The sequence below is a fragment of the Ahaetulla prasina genome, chromosome 6 (assembly GCF_028640845.1).
Source record: "Ahaetulla prasina isolate Xishuangbanna chromosome 6, ASM2864084v1, whole genome shotgun sequence".
In the NCBI taxonomy this organism is placed as follows: domain Eukaryota; kingdom Metazoa; phylum Chordata; class Lepidosauria; order Squamata; family Colubridae; genus Ahaetulla; species Ahaetulla prasina.
The window spans coordinates 51,353,297-51,370,041 of NC_080544.1; the positions used below are offsets into that span (position 1 = coordinate 51,353,297).

Sequence of the window (16,745 nt, forward strand, 5' to 3'; positions counted from 1 at the left end):
AACCTGTACAGAGGTTTTGTTCCCCTCCCTTTGCAAAGGAGAAAGAGGAAAGGATTAGAGGGGAGGGGAGGGGAGGGGAGGGGAGGGGAGGGCTGGGCTGGGCTGGGCTTGGATGGGTCGGGTCGGGTCGGGACAGGTTGGGACGGGATGGGACAGGACAGGTCAGGCAGGACAGGACAGGACAAGACAAGATTCTTTATTGGCCAAGTGTGATTGGACACACAAGGAATTTGTCTTTGGTGCATATGGTCTCAGTGTACATAAAGAAAAATAAAATACATTCATCAAGAATCATAAGATACAACACTTAGTGATAGTCATGTTACTAATAAGCAATCAAATTGTACTAAGAAACAAATAAAACAATATAAATTGTAAAGATAAATGGAACATGGTTCTAGTCATAAGTGGGAAGAGCATAAACAGTATGCTGTTCTAGACTTTGAAAACAATGCAGTTGTGCGGCAGCCTGGGGCAATAAACAGGTATAGATAGTACTCAACTTGATCACAATTGAGGCCAACATTAATGTTGCTAAGTAAAACATTTTTAAGTGAATTTTGCCCCATTTTACAATTTTTCTTGCCAGAATTCTTAAGTGAATCTTTGCAGTTGTTAAGTCATTCACAGGGTTGTTAAGTAAATCTGGTTTCCCCATTAATTTTGCTTGTCAGAAGGTCGCAAAAGGGGATCACATGACCATAGGGCACTGCAACCATCATAAATGAGTCATTTGCCAAGCATCCAAATTTTGATCACATGACTATGGGGATGCTGCAACAGTCATAAGTGTGAAAAACAGTCATAAGTCATTTTTTCAGTGGTGTTGTAACTCTAAACGGTCACTAAATGAACTGATGTAAATCAAGGTCTACCTTACTCAAAGATTCCTAAAGGAAGAGGAATGGTTAGGGAGCAAAACAAAAGCCAAAGGTATGAAACTATTATCCCTTTCCAGTTGGAAATCATACCGTTTCTCCATAAAGAAGGCCAGGTCTTATCTTCTTTTGATCCCCCCCCCAAAAAAGGTAGGCCTTCTTTTTCTAGGGTTCTAATTATTGACTCACCTCGTGGCGGTAGCACAGACAGCCCCGCCCAGCAGGAGCCCGCTGCTGGCCGGAAGGCATCTGTAGCTGATAACAGAGCTTTGGATCGATCCAGAGCTCTGTTATTGGCTGCAGATGCCTTCCGGAAAGCTCTCTGCAGACGATAAAATAAATAATAGAAGGCTGCAGATGCCTTCCAGCATTTATCTGAAGGTGAAATGGAGGCCAGGGTGATGTGTGCGAGTGGCAGCAAGCGGCCGCAGAAGCGGCTTAGAAGAAGGTGAGGCAGGCGTCGGGGTGTGGGGGCCCTGGTAAGTAGGGAAGCTCCACCCCCCATCCCTACCTAGTGTGGGTAGGATCTTAATTAGGACTAATTTTGTGAGTGGGACTTAATTTGCATGCGCTCAAAAACATGATATGGCTTCTTTTCAAGGGTCGTCTTTGTGGAGAAACCACAATCGTTGCAATCATAGGATTTCCCACTCAGCAACCATTTCATTTAGGGGTAGAATTCTTGTTCCAATTTGGTTTGTTAAATGAGGACCACCTGTAGTTTCATTTTGGTATCAACATATTACAATTTGAATATCTTCTATAGATTACAACTGAATATATTCAGATTTACTTTACTTTTAAAATATTGGTGGGTAAATTATAAACCTTATAATTATAACCATAATATAAAAACTACCATAATATAAAAATTATGGTAAATTATACCATAATTTATAAAAAAATATGATAAGAGGATCTTGACAAATAACACTTCCTTTCTATACCATCCTTTTCTTTACACATCTGAAAATGCTTAGGACTAACAGTCTTATTGCAGGGTTTTTCCAGAAGTCATTGCTTCTTAAAATCATGTTCAGACATGTTTCTTAAGAACATGTTCAAATCATGTTCAGAGCCAAAAGAGTAATATAAGCAGACAAAATTATTGATTAGATAATTTTCTCTTCCTTCTAATCATGCTAACTGTGCATCGTTAGACTTTATATTGCTGAATAGCAGATGACTGGAAATTATACCATCAGTCTCTAACTGCCAAAGAAATTCCAATTTAATGAAACACTATGTTCACTGCAACAATTTTTTAAAATCTATATTAAATGTTTTTGAACAATTTAAACAACTATTCTTGCACATTGTTATAATTTAAATCTAAATTTCAATTTACCAGATTAGAAAAACATTTTAAAATTTTTACTTTAAAAAATCAGCTTTTAGTTTGAGTCAAGACTATTTTGCAGTGTTTTCCTTTCAGAAACAGAATGGAAATATATTCTTTTCAAGAATTGTGAAAACCCAGACAATGCTAATAGAGTGTTTATAATTTCTTCCAGGATATCAACACAGAACTGTGATGAAAAGAATCTAAACAATGGAAAAACTGCATTTAATACCTAATAGCACATGAAAGAACCATACTAGGCTGCCATATGGACAATAAACAGATGGTGTTATCTGTTCTGACAGGACTAATTCAACTTGCTGAAAATAATGACAATTTGATATGCATACTTATTTGTATCCACCATCCTTTCTTCCAGCAGGTGATCAACACTTTCAACAATACCAGGAATTTTTTTTAAAGAACTTCAGATCATTCAGCAATATATACAATGACAGCTATATAAATCAAGATTATATTTTTACTATTAACAACTAAATAGAATCATATCATTTTTATATATAATTATTTTCAGCCTTTCATAGTACATTGATTGGCATTAATGATGCACAGAAACCTAATCTGCATTAAAGGTCAATAAGTGTTCTGAAGACAGATGGATCTTTCAGAAAAATGTTAATCTCAACTAGCTTATTATCCATATATGAGAAATTTTGTTAAAAGGAGGTATAATTCTACAATGATTAATAGGGGGAAACACATGGGTTATTTTTTGATAGAATATAATGAAGTTTGCAAGAAAACTTGACAGTGGGATCAAAGCATTCTATTTACACTGAAAGAGGTACTATTGTCTGGAAAAATGTCATATTCAGAATGAATATAATAGTATGTGGGAATCACTCTAGAGGCAGGGAGAAGAAAAGGAAATTTAGTCTGTAGCCTGAATGTGATCAGCTCAGAAGGGACCATTTTTGGGACTTTAAAGGGAATGGGGATGAAATGTATTTTTAGATTGGCAAAACTTAATAATGAACCTCACAATAAAGTAGAATTAGGGTGAAGGTTCGTTCTCCAGACTTGTAGGTTGGTTTTCAAATATGTTTTAACCAGGCTAGGTAACATCTTCAGTAGAGTTTAAGGATCTCCTAAATTCCACTGAAGAAGTTACCTAGCCTAGTAACAAAACATTCAGAAACCAACCCACAAGTTTGGAGAACAAACCTTCATTCTCATCCTATACCTGAGCGACAGATATTCATCAGTATTGCAAAGTAGAATTAGCTCATCTGGCCATGCTTCCTGTCTGAGGAGCTGAGAATGAATGCAATCAAGAGGAAAATATTTATCACTGAGAATGGCAGAAAAAAATCTTATAGTTCGTTAATTTAGAAAATGCAGATGCAAAAAGAAACAGACTTTTGAGAGAATTCTGGAATCTTTTGAGTGAATTCTGAGTTAAAAGTTGGTGCTAAATGCACCAAGAATAGTACACAATTGAAATAAAGCATGTGGCAAATAAACAGAATGGTTCGAATTCGTACTAAGGGACCTACCCATCTAGGAAATTTACCAGTTCCAAAATACAGCTGCTCAAGCAATGACATGCATGCCAAGTTCTCCAAAATAAAACTTCTACTAAAACTGCACTGATTGTTGGCTGACTTCCAGGTGTAATTCAAGGGGCTGGATATTGCAGGGCTCAGAGTTTGCCTACTGGACTGTCTAATCCCAATGCCTATCTGCTATCAAATAAGATTTATTTATTTTATTTATTTATTTTTCAAATTTATATACCGCCCTATCTCCCTAAGGACTCAGGGCGGTTCACAGGCAGTTAAAATACATATAAATACAAATTAAAAAACAACAATTAAAAAACTTATTCTATTGCCTAATTTAAAAACAATATAAATAATAAAAAAAACCTTAAAACCAATAACTTTAAAATCTAATCCAGTCCCGCGCAGATGAATAAGTGCGTTTTAAGCTCGCGACGAAAGGTTCGGAGGTCCGGAAGTTGGCGAAGTCCTGGGGAGTTCGTTCCAGAGGTGGGAGCCCCACAGAAGGCCCTTCCTGGGTGTCGCCAGGCAGCACTGCCTAGCTGGCGGCACCTGAGGAGTCCCTCTCTGTGGGAGCGCCTGAGTCGGTGAGAGGTATTTGGAAGCAGTAGGCGGTCCCGTAAATAGCCCGGCCCTATGCCATGGGCGCTTTAAAGATTGTCACCAACACCTTGAAGCGCACCGGAAGGCCACAGGTAGCCAGTGCAGTCTGCGCAGGATAGGTGTAACACGGAGCCCGAGGGCTCCCTCTATCACCAGCGCAGCGCGTTCTGGACCAACTGAAGCCTCCGGATGCCCCTCAAGGGAGCCCCATGTAGAGAGCATTGCAGTAATCCAGGCGAGGCGTCACGGGCGTGGTGACCGTGCATAAGGCATCCCGGTCTAGAAAGGCGCAACTGGCGCACCAGGCAAACCTGGTGAAAAGCTCTCCTGGAGGCGGCCGTCAAATGGTCTTCAAAGACAGCCGTTCATCCAGGAGAGCGCCCAGATTGCGCACCCTCTCCGCCGGGGCCAATGACTCGCCCCCAACAGTCAGCCGAGGACTCAGCTGACTGTACCGGGATGCCGGCATCCACAGCCACTCAGTCTTGGAGGATTGAGCTTGAGCCTGTTTCTCCCCATCCAGACCCGTCGGCCTCCAAACACCGGGACAGCACTTGATAGCTTCATTGGGGTGGCCGGTGTGGAAAAATACAGCTGGGTGTCATCAGCGTACAGCTGGTACCTCACACGAAGCCACTGATGATCTCACCCAGCGGCTTCATATAGATGTTGAACAGAAGGCGAGAGAATCGGCCCTGCGGCACCCACAAGTGAGGCGCCTCGGGGCCGACCTCTGCCCCTGTCAACACCGTCTGCGACCGTCGGAGAGATAGGAGGAGAACCACCGATAAACGGTGCCTCCCACTCCCAATCCCCCAACCGGCGCAGCAGATACCATGGTCGATGGTATCGAAAGCCGCTGAGAGGTCTAATAGGACCAGGGCAGAGGAACAACCCCTATCCCTGGCCCTCCAGAGAATTCTGGAATCTTTTGAGTGAATTCTGAGTTAAAAGTTGGTGCTAAATGCACCAAGAATAGTACACAATTGAAGTAAAGCATGTGGCAAATAAACAGAATGGTTCGAATTCGTACTAAGGGACCTACCCATCTAGGAAATTTACCAGTTCCAAAATACAGCTGCTCAAGCAATGACATGCATGCCAAGTTCTCCAAAATAAAACTTCTACTAAAACTGCACTGATTGTTGGCTGACTTCCAGGTGTAATTCAAGGGGCTGGATATTGCAGGGCTCAGAGTTTGCCTACTGGACTGTCTAATCCCAATGCCTATCTGCTATCAAATAAGATCAAGAAGGATATGTTCACTTTGCATTCTATATTGTAGGAACTATAATCTGCATGCTTATTTTGCATTTTTACCAACATTGGAATGAAAGAGAGGAACAGAAGTTATTCTGTGTCCAATGAGGCTTATTCCTTAGTAATCAAATATAGGATTGCCCACTTAAGTCAGAAAACGTGTCATAACTGCACAGTTATTTCATGGAATGGTGATTTATTCTAAAATGAAATGAGAAAAAAAGTATCCTTGATTCAGAATTCTAAAATACAGTGTTACTATGTCATATGGAAAGAGAACATTATAAGAATAAGTTGAGCTGAATGAGTTAGAATGAATGGAGGAGAGGGATGGGGAGGATCATTCAAATTTAATTTTGATGTACAAACAAACCTGATATAAAGCAATAGTATGTCCATATCTCTGAAGGGGTCCTTTCAATATAGGCACCACATTCCAAATGCTGCTTTCCAAATTATAGCTAAAAAGTGAACAAATAGTTTATTACCTAGAAGCAAAATTATAAACTTATACATGCTTACAAAAAGTATCATTTTCTATTTCTTTCTGATATGCCATATAACATCTAATATATATAATAAATTAGAATTTAATTTTTGCAACTTTTCCTTATCCCACCAATATTTTAACCAATAAAACAATTTTAAAAAATGAATAAATTTTCAAACAAGATTTTCAATTGATTATTGAGCAGGGATGTCAAACTAACAGCCTATGGGCCACATGCATTATCTGCAGGCCACACCCACCCTAGCTCCTCAAAGGGGAAAAACATTGTGGAACGTTACGTGGCGGCAACATGACGCTGCAAGTTTGACACCCATGTTATTGAGTGTTTTTCTCAGTAGGTTTATGGCTTATCTTTAACCAAGAAGTGAGCATTATCTGAAAGATGCAGAAATTTATTTTATGGAGAAGTTCATTTTCATGAAACCTGTGTCAAAAAATACCATCAATTGTATGAAGGCCTTGCCAATGCCAGAAACCCGTTGGTTTTCACTAAAATTAAAGATACTGGTATTTAGTATCCCTCCCAAAATGCCAAGATTTTAAGCACAGCACAATTATGATATTTGTTAATCAAGTATACAAAGTTTAAAAAATGAAATCTAAAATATGAAGACATGAATTAAAATGAATACTACAATTTTATAATGAAAATCTAGGTGGAAGAAATGCCACTTTATAGATAATCTGAAATATAAGAAAATGGAGCTAAAATGCACTTCACAAAGAAGTTAATTTCTTAGGCTGGGAACAATGGAGAATAGAGTTTTCTTTCTCGGGCCTGTTTCAGTGAAATTCTAAGAAGTGAATTTTAGAGTAAAATGGACATTTATCTATGAAAATACTTTTGCACATGCACAGAAGTTTCTTCCAGATATTAGTAGTAGGACTAATCAGAAAATCTTACAAATGAGGCAAACTTCAAAATGGAATAACTCAGTCTTGCTATATTTGGACATTTATATAATTATTCTGTGAATGAATACCTGGATTTCTGCAATTTTTATTTCCTTAAGGAAATTTTTATTTCCTTAAGGAGAGGCAAGACCTGCAGAAGACCTGTAATACTGCAGAATTTTGCATTTAAGTGAGCTCTGAAGCTTTTATTTTTAATTCATATTTGTAAACCAAATTTAAATAAAAGCAGATAGTTCTGCTATCCCGGAGGAACACCTCACTCCCCTTTCCCGCCCTCCCCAATTTATTCCATTACCGTATATACTCGAGTATAAGCCGAGTTTTTCAGCACGTTTTTTGTGCTGAAAAACGTCCCCTCGGCTTATACTCGGGTCTATACGGCTTATACTCGAGTTTTTTTTTTTTTTTTTAGCCCCTCGGCTTATACTCGAGTATATACGGCTTATACTCGAGTTTTTTTTTTTTTTCTTTTTTTCACATTTTACCGGACGGCGCGGGGAAGCCCTGCCGGTGCAGTGAGAGGGCGGGGCGGGGGAGCCGCCAGCCTTCTCAGCTGAGGTGCCTCATTTCCCACCCTCGGCTTATACTCGAGTCCCCAGTTTACCCCAGTTTTTGGGGTAAAATTGGGGACCTCGGCTTATACTCGGATCGGCTTATATTCGAGTATATACGGTAATCCAAAGCACTTTATTTTCAATCCTCTCTCTTTCTGGAAGGTGTGAACTGAACCATGAGGCAGCCAAGAAAGCAAGGCAGGTGTAGGAGACAGTTCATTAAATTTCAAAAATTTACACAAACTTCAAATAGAATTAAGAAAAGAAATAACTTACTTTAATACAATCTGGAAAGTACTGTAATTAAATGCATATCCACCAATTACCCACATAAACTTTCCATGAAGAACTGCCTTATGGGAAGCCCTGCTCACAGATGGACTAAATGGCTTAACGTTAGGCAGAATCCAGTATGATTCCATTGAGGGGACATTCAAAGAACAATCAGGACCTGTTTAAAATACAGAGGGAGAGAAAATCATACCTGGGATGTACTCTTATTAATTCAAACACAACCATTTTTGATAGTAATTATAACTGAGATAGTACAATACATAAAGTGAGCCAACCTCATATATTGTGGAATACATCATGCATAAGGACATTCTAAAAATTCCACAAATTGCATATTCATGTATTTTAAGTGGCATTTTAGTTTAGTTCCTAAGATGACAAATTTTATTTTTACTGTAAATATTTTCATATATTTAAAAGAAGATTTTAAAGGCATACAGAACATATGCTTTTGTATTACTTTTAACTTATGGAGGAAGATTGTGAAGAACAGTGACACCAAGTGGTAAAATATATACACAATTATGTACAAAAAATATATTCACCTTTAAAATATTATTCTTTTTCTTATAATTCATCAGGTTCATTGTAATCTGATGCAGCACAGTAATTATGAAAGACATTACATTGCACAGAAAACTACTGTATTCTATAATTTAATCAACCAAAAAAAAACCAATTTTATATATAAAGTTAATATGTAGGATAAAATGCAAGATATGCACCCAGTCATCAGCTGAAACTGAAAGCACCTTGGTATGAAATCATTTTGTTTATGAAGATGCAGCAAGTGGGAACTATATATATTTCTGGGTACATGTATTGTATATTGTGGAATCTTTTACAGAAAAGGGCTGTATCCCCATTAACCTCAAAACAGGCAGAACTTTCAACAAGCCAACACTTTGAAGTGGGTCTAGATGCCTTTTAACAAGCAATTTCTTTTATTATTTTATTTTTATAATAAAAGAATGTTCCACATGATTTGTTTATTTTCAGTAGGCTTTATTAAGATTCTGGCATTACCAGATTATTTACCCACACAACTTTATGCATTCGTAGTCATTATCAACACCTAATCTCTTTTGTCTCCAAATTCCTCAATATATGATAGATATTCCCCACATATTACTGCAGTAATTTTACTGACTTTTATTTAAATAAGCATGCCATGTATTAAAAATAAAGCCAGTTTTAAATTTAAATCTCATAAATTTATATGAAATTTGGCAGGACTGAATATAAAGATCCACTTTATCTCCAAATTTCATCACATTCTACCAGAAAAAACATATTTGAAAATGTGTTTTTTTAATAGTACTTCTTGCTACTTTGTTAAATTTTACAAATTATCTTGTGAATCAACAGGAATAATGTTCAAAATATTTATTTATAGAAATACCAAGGAAAATATACACAATGAAACGCCGGAGAAGACGCCTAGAGAGCTCCTAGAGGTCTAGCTGTTTAGAGGCTGATCGGACACTAGTTAGGTCCTATACTAGGACCTACCTGGTGGCACTGAGGGAAGCGAGGCGTTGCTACGCCTCCTCCCTCATTGCGTCGGCAGATAACCGCCCAGCCGCCCTGTTTCGGGTGACCCGTTCCCTCCTTCACCAGGGGGAGCGGGATGACCCGTTGCAGGGACGTGCTGAGGAGTTTAACGGTTATCTATACGATAAAATCGTTCAGCTTCGAGACGGTCTAGACCAAAATTGCGACGATTCAGATGAGGCGTCTGAGGGTGGTCTTGGTGACATTTTCTGGGATGAGTTTGACCCTGTGGCTCCCGAGGACATGGACAGGTTGTTGGGTAGGCTGAATGCCACCACGTGTTTACTGGACCCGTGCCCCTCCTGGCTGGTGCTGGCCACTCAGGAGGTGACACAAGGCTGGCTCCAGGTGATTACGCGTGCCTCCTTGTTGGAGGGAGTCTTTCCGACCGCCTTGAAAGAGGCGGTGGTGAGGCCCCTCCTCAAGAAGCCCTCCCTGGACCCGGCTGTCTTAGATAATTATCGTCCGGTCTCCAACCCGCTCGCGAAGGTTGTAGAGAGTATGGTGGCATATCAGTTTCCCCTGCACCTGGATGAAACTGTCTATCTAGACCCGTTCCAGTCCGGTTTCCGGCCCGGCTACAGCACGGAGACGGCTTTGGTCGTGTTGGTGGATGATCTCTGGAGGGCCAGGGATAGGGGTTGTTCCTCTGTCCTGGTCCTATTAGACCTCTCAGCGGCTTTCGATACCATCGACCATGGTATCCTGCTGCGCCGGTTGGAGGGATTGGGAGTGGGAGGCACCGTTTATCGGTGGTTCTCCTCCTATCTCTCCGACCGGCCGCAGACGGTGTTGACAGGGGGGCAGAGGTCGGCCCGGGCGCCTCACTTGTGGGGTGCCGAGGGTCGATTCTCTCGCCCTTCTGTTCAACATCTATATGAAACCGCTGGGTGAGATCATCAGTGGCTTCGTGTGAGGTACCAGCTATACGCTGATGACACCCAGCTGTACTATTCCACACCGGGCCACCCCAATGAAGCTATTGAAGTGCTGTCCCGGTGTTTGGAAGCCGTACGGGTCTGGATGGGGAGAAACAGGCTCAAGCTCAATCCTTCCAAGACAGAGTGGCTGTGGATGCCGGCATCCCGGTACAGTCAGCTGGGTCCTCGGCTGACTGTTGGGGGCGGGGCACTGGCCCCGATGGAGAGGGTGCGCAATCTGGGCGTTCTCCTGGATGAACGGCTGTCTTTTGAAGATCATTTGACGGCCGTCTCCAGGAGAGCTTTCCACCAGGTTCGCCTGGTGCGCCAGTTGCGCCCCTTTCTAGACCGGGATGCCTTATGCACGGTCACTCACGCCCTCGTGACGTCTCGCCTGGATTATTGCAATGCTCTCTACATGGGGCTCCCCTTGAGGGGCATCCGGAGGCTTCAGTTAGTCCAGAATGCAGCTGCGCGGGTGATAGAGGAGCCCTCGTGGCTCCCGTGTTACACCTATCCTGCGCAGACTGCACTGGCTACCTGTGGCCTTCGGGTGCGCTTCAAGGTGCTGGTGACAATCTTTAAAGCGCTCCATGGCATAGGGCCGGGCTATTTACGGACCGCCTACTGCTACCAAATACCTCTCACCGACCAGGCGCTCTCACAGAGGGACTCCTCAGGGTGCCGTCAGCTAGGCAGTGCCGTCTGGCGACACCCAGGGGAAGGGCCTTCTCTGTGGGGGCTCCCACCCTCTGGAACGAACTCCCTCCAGGACTTCGTCAACTTCCGGACCTCCGAACCTTTCGTCGCGAGCTTAAAACATACTTATTTATCTGCGCGGGACTGGATTAGATTTTAAAGTTATGGGTTTTAAGGGGTTTTTATTATTTATACTATTTTAAATTTGGGCAATAGAATAAGTTTTTTAATTGTTGTTTTTTAATCTGTATTTATATGTATTTTAACTGCCTGTGAACCGCCCTGAGTCCTTAGGGAGATAGGGCGGTATATAAATTTGAAAAATAAATAAATAAATAAAATAAATAAATAAATAAGAATTTATATCTGCTTAATTTAAAAAATTATACCTGCTTAAAACTTATACATTACTTATTAATTTTTAAAATTTATTTCACTCAATATTGAATTTTTAAATAAAACTTTATAGAGTCAATTGATCATATTAAATATATAAAATATGAAAATGAAAATAGAAACAAAGAAAACAAAACATCATAATAAATCATCATCCCTACAGCTAGCCGCAATCTGATCTAGGTAGTCTGTCCTCTTTGAGATGGCCTTTGAATGAATAGTGCGGTAATACTGGTGGTATGTAGGTTCATTCCCTGCAATAAATAAGACTGCAAATTGTCTCAATATTAATTAATTAATGACAGTGAATTACCAGAATGTAAAAGTCGACATCTATATTGAGCATTTATGTGCTCTTTACTCCTACAGGAAATATAAATGCTAGTTTTCTTGCTCCAATACTCTGGACAGCTCCTTACATCAATAGGTGCGTGTGCATCCACACCCACACCCACATATACATACATACATACATACATACATACATACATACATACATAGGGTTCAATACATTGGAGATACTCTTATACCATGACATACATTATGTCAGGGTTCCAAGTAACACCCCCAATGAAAAAAGACTCCGAGGTTTGAAGTTCCTCAAAGTTCTATTTTATTAGAGATATCATTCAAACCCGAATCTGAAAATTTCCAGGTTTTCCCCACCCAAAAGAAAGTCTAAATTCCTGCCCAGTACCCACAAGTCCATCACATGGTACAATCAAAGCACCATCCCAACTGGAGATGCGTCGCAGCCACACCCCTCCAGGTGGAAGACGTCCTTGACTCTCTGAGAAAGAATGTTATTATGACAATATATCACCCCTGCTCCATACAATCCCCCGCCCCCAGTTTCCCACAGCAGTAAATGTGGCAGACCTGAAGATCCAATGCAAAATATGGCTTCCAGGCCTGACAGGGTAGCAACTGCTTTTACTGCTGATAATGTGATATCATAACAAGCTTTTATAAACAATTAAAATCATATTAAATTTGTATCCCTGAACCAGGACTTTAAGGTATAAGGGGAATTAGACATCTGTACACATATCATGAAATACTAGCCAAAGAAGAGAATTAGGAAACGCATATATCACATCTTGTAAATCTGAAGATATCTGAGTTATTTTACAAATTACAATTTTAACATGCCATACTATTTTGATAAGTCTGCTAGGCAAACATATAAGAGGATATGCAGTATTTGACATCTGAGTCCTATTACAGAACATTGATATGAAATAGGAAAAGCATCACAAAGCACCAACTTTTCAAGTTCTCCTATAAATTCCAGATTGTGAAAGGTGACTATAAGCACCATTATTCCAGTACCAGCAATGACATTCCAGGGATAACAGACATTTGCCCTGATCAAATCTATTATAAAAAGAAACATGTTGCTTAAATCCCAATTTATAGTGATGGATAAGGATGGATAGAGATCCATATTCAAAGAGCAAATCTGATGTAGAGCCAAGATAGAGACACATTACCCAGATTGGGAATGCCTTAAAGCCATATTGCTCAGAATCATGCATTAGGCATGGAGGACAAGAAAAAAGGGCATACATAGACTTTAAATGCCCCTGACAAGTGCCACACTATGCAAACATATTTCAAATTATATTTTAGTTCTCAAACCTGCGTTTCTGCAACCTCATACTAAATAGTAGCATAATTCTAGAGCAATTAATACAGGACAATATATATTTAATTACCTTATTTAAACATTATCATATACAAATCTACAAAATAGATCTCCAAGCAATTTTCCAAGCAAGACAGTGGAGCAAAAGAAAAATTGGTATAATTAAACAATGACAGACTGAATGTATTATTCATTGTGTGAAAAACATTTCTACTTAATGGCTAACTCTTATAAATTAACCTGGAACTAATTTGGTGTAAATTTAGACAGGACTGATATTTAAAGGCTCTAGACATCTTACATCTACTTTGATAGACCACAATTCTAAGACTGAAAATGCAATATTTCTGCTAATCTGAATTAGAGATATAGAGATATCACTGTATTTTTAAACACTTCGCTTTGGTATATTTGAATTGATGGAATATTTGAATATTTTGAATATTGATGGAACAAAGTTTCTTAATAATAATAAAGAATGTCTAATATCTTTCCACTGCTAAAAGAGCTAAGCTTTTGCCTAAATGATACTGTATATTATTATAACTAATGTACAACAGGCTGCATTTCCAGTTCTTCCTTATGTCAGTGTATGTGAGACAGTAATGCTAGAATGCGCAGATTGAAATTACTGAAATTTATACAAGTCTGTAATTGAAACATTAATAATTCAGTAATTAGTTGTATTAGAATTTATTTTAAAATGATATTTTAGAAATAGCTTGAACAATAATACTTTTTCACACTTAACTTTGATTATCATTGCAGATGTTCATTTCAGTATATCCACCAGAGGTCACAATTGTTTAGAAAGATATATTAGAATACTAAATAAACTCTTTATAATCTGAACCAAAGGAATTGGTGTAACCATTAACAGCTTATGCTAACATTGAATGGATTTGAAGACTGCATAACTTTGTATTAATATTTCATTTTTTTAAAAAAGCAGGTATTAAAAACTAAAATGTTTTAATGATAAAATTGTCTATCTTTATAAATGATGTTTAAAGAAGTATCTGAAACGCAATTAAGCGTTAAAATTTAACTTCTTGCCCTAAGAGTATATTGTTTTAACTATCTATTGCAACAATCACAGTGCATGCACTTTTACAGACAGCTCCAATTTATTGTCTCTATTTCTCCTATTCTCTCTTCACACTATATTTAATTCACACTATATTTAAAATCACTTTCTATTCTGATTCAATCTACTAACACCAAGTTTCATTTAACTCTTCTCCTTATTGGGGGTTTTATACATTTTTTCCTCATGCCCCTATAATTCATCCAAATATCAACCTTCTTCTCTTGCCTTTTTTTAATAAATACTGAGTTGGTTAGAAAACATTATGTACTGCAGTATCTAAATTTTGGAATCCTTTGCCATAGTTGTCAGGCCCCTTTCACTGCTAGCATTTAAAATATTTATGACGTAATTTTATTTTGTGCCTTTGAGCCAGTGATAACTCCTGGCAACAACTTAAGTCAAGTCCCTGTAGTTTTCTTGGCAAGATTTTAGAAGTGGTTTGTAATTTCATCTTGAGTTGAGAGAAAGTAACTGGACCAAGGCCACCCAGCTGGCTTTGTGCCTCAAGGAGGACTAGCACTCAGTCTCCTTATTTCTAGCCTGGTAGCTTAACCACTACATCAAACTGACTTTGTATAAGATAAATATAATATATTAAATATACTTAAGATTAAATCTGACTGAAACTTTTGGAAAAAAAGTCATTCCAAAGAAAGTTTTGGTTTTATTCCTTCTATGAAAACCAACTTCCAAAGTGTTTGGAGGTTAAGATACCAGGCCAGAAACCAGGATCTTGTGCTAGTCAGTGCTGCCTTGAAGGCACTCCCCATCTTGGTTTTTGTCCTTAAAGCAACTAAGTATACAACTTAAAGCAACTAACTAATGATCATAAAAAAACCTAAAAAAATTAATAAAGATCAGTTACTTCCAGATAAGACATTCCAGGGATAAAACTAGAAATCTAGGAACCTAGCCATATTTTTATACTTAAGCTTAAATCCTACAGCTTCAGACCTTTTGCTAGAGTTTGTATCCCTGTCTTGTCTGGCCTCAGTCTAGCTTGCCAACTTCAGACTACACACCATCTTTCTCCTGATATCTCCTTTTCCTTCTTCCATGTGTCTGGAGATACCACGAGCATCCCTCCCCTTTCTCATTAGTTGTAAGAAACTAAAGGATTACTCTTTCACTTCCACCCGTTTTTCAAATAGAACTGACATAAACAATACACACTAGCTAGGATGAGTCTTCCTCTCCTTTCTGCTCAGGATCTCAGGAATGGAATTTCCCTTTCTTTTTCAGCAGAAGCTGCAATTATTTTAGCATGTCACAAAGAAAGGTTGTTTATTTTTAAAGAACAGAGGTTAACAGTTGCCATTTTTATTGTCACAAGTTCATCTCAATCTGCAAGTAGAAAAAAAATACAGAATAACTGCAAAATTGTCAGAGAGAGATAGCAAGAGTGGAATAATTGTTTTACAAATGTCTGTAAAATGAAATAAATAGCAATTCATGAATAATTGTTATGATATTGCCAACTCCATAGAAGTATAAATAATTTTACAATAAGATTCCACCGATACTATTTTCGATTAATGTTGAACTTAGCCGCTTCAATCATAATACAGCAAACTCTCTTTCAAATAATCCAAATACATTTGGATTATTAATTACATGAAGGGTGAATAAAAAGCAATGACTCCAATGTTGTAAGTCTAAAGCAGAAGGCAGTAATGATGTATTGAAAGCTCTGACATTGGTTCTTTCCTTCAGTTGGCAGGAATTTGCTGTGAGCAAAGGTTCTGAAGTCATTTTTCATGATATGCTCATTGCTGCAGTTTAAGTAATACACTATGATTGAAATTTTTGACTGCCAAGGAAATCCTTCTGATTGAAACTCACCACTGAATGCAGGCTATTTATGATAACTGCATCACTGGGCCATACATTTGCACTAGGAAAAATGAATTTATGATCTTTATCACAAATGATAAAGATCAAAGTGGACAACCTGAAACAGCACAAATTTCACATCAGAAAGGTTGAAGAATTGTTTATGGACAATCGATGGACACTGAGAAACTATCATCAAACTTGGCATTTCACACAAACCCATGGGTCACATAACTGATGTTCCTAAATACTGGAAGGTTTATTCAAGATGGGTTCCTCATTTACTGATGGCAAAAAGAAAAATGTCAAGGGTTGACATTTGCCAGCATTTGTCATTGTACAAGAATGAAGGTAAGAAATTTCTTCACAGCGTCACATGAAGAAATGACAGCTGATGAAACATGGCTTCATCATTGACTTAGAAACAAAGCGTGAGTCCATGAAATATTATTACAAAGTTTCACCTGCAGAATAAAATTCAAAACCTAGTCTTCAGCAGGAAGACTTGGGCTTACATTCCTTGGGGTCATAAATGACATTATTCACACACATTTCTTTGAACCTGCCTGAGTGCTATATTGTAACACCAAAAATTTTAAATAATTATTAACTAGAGTTTGAAATAACAGAAAGGAAATTTTGCTGCAACAAGACAACTCTAGGCCTCATACCTCATGAGCCACCCAAGACGCAATTGTGAAGTTGGAAGTCATTGTCTTACCCCA

The 16,745-nt window shown here is 38.7% G+C and overlaps 1 protein-coding gene across 4 annotated transcripts in view; it reads right to left on the minus strand.

Annotated features, from left to right (window-relative positions):
• ATRNL1 (attractin like 1) overlaps positions 1-16,745 on the minus strand; it is a 618,957-nt gene that overhangs the window by 539,148 nt on the left and 63,064 nt on the right. For all 4 annotated transcript variants that reach the window (XR_009155605.1, XM_058187058.1, XM_058187059.1 and 1 more), the window contains exons 6-7: positions 7,863-8,037; positions 5,980-6,067 (exon numbers count right to left, since the gene is read on the minus strand). Coding sequence is in view for 3 of the 4 variants with exons in the window: in XM_058187058.1 (XP_058043041.1) it covers positions 5,980-6,067; positions 7,863-8,037 (263 nt within the window). In the remaining variant the exon portion in view is untranslated. The remainder of the gene's footprint in view (positions 1-5,979; positions 6,068-7,862; positions 8,038-16,745) is intronic.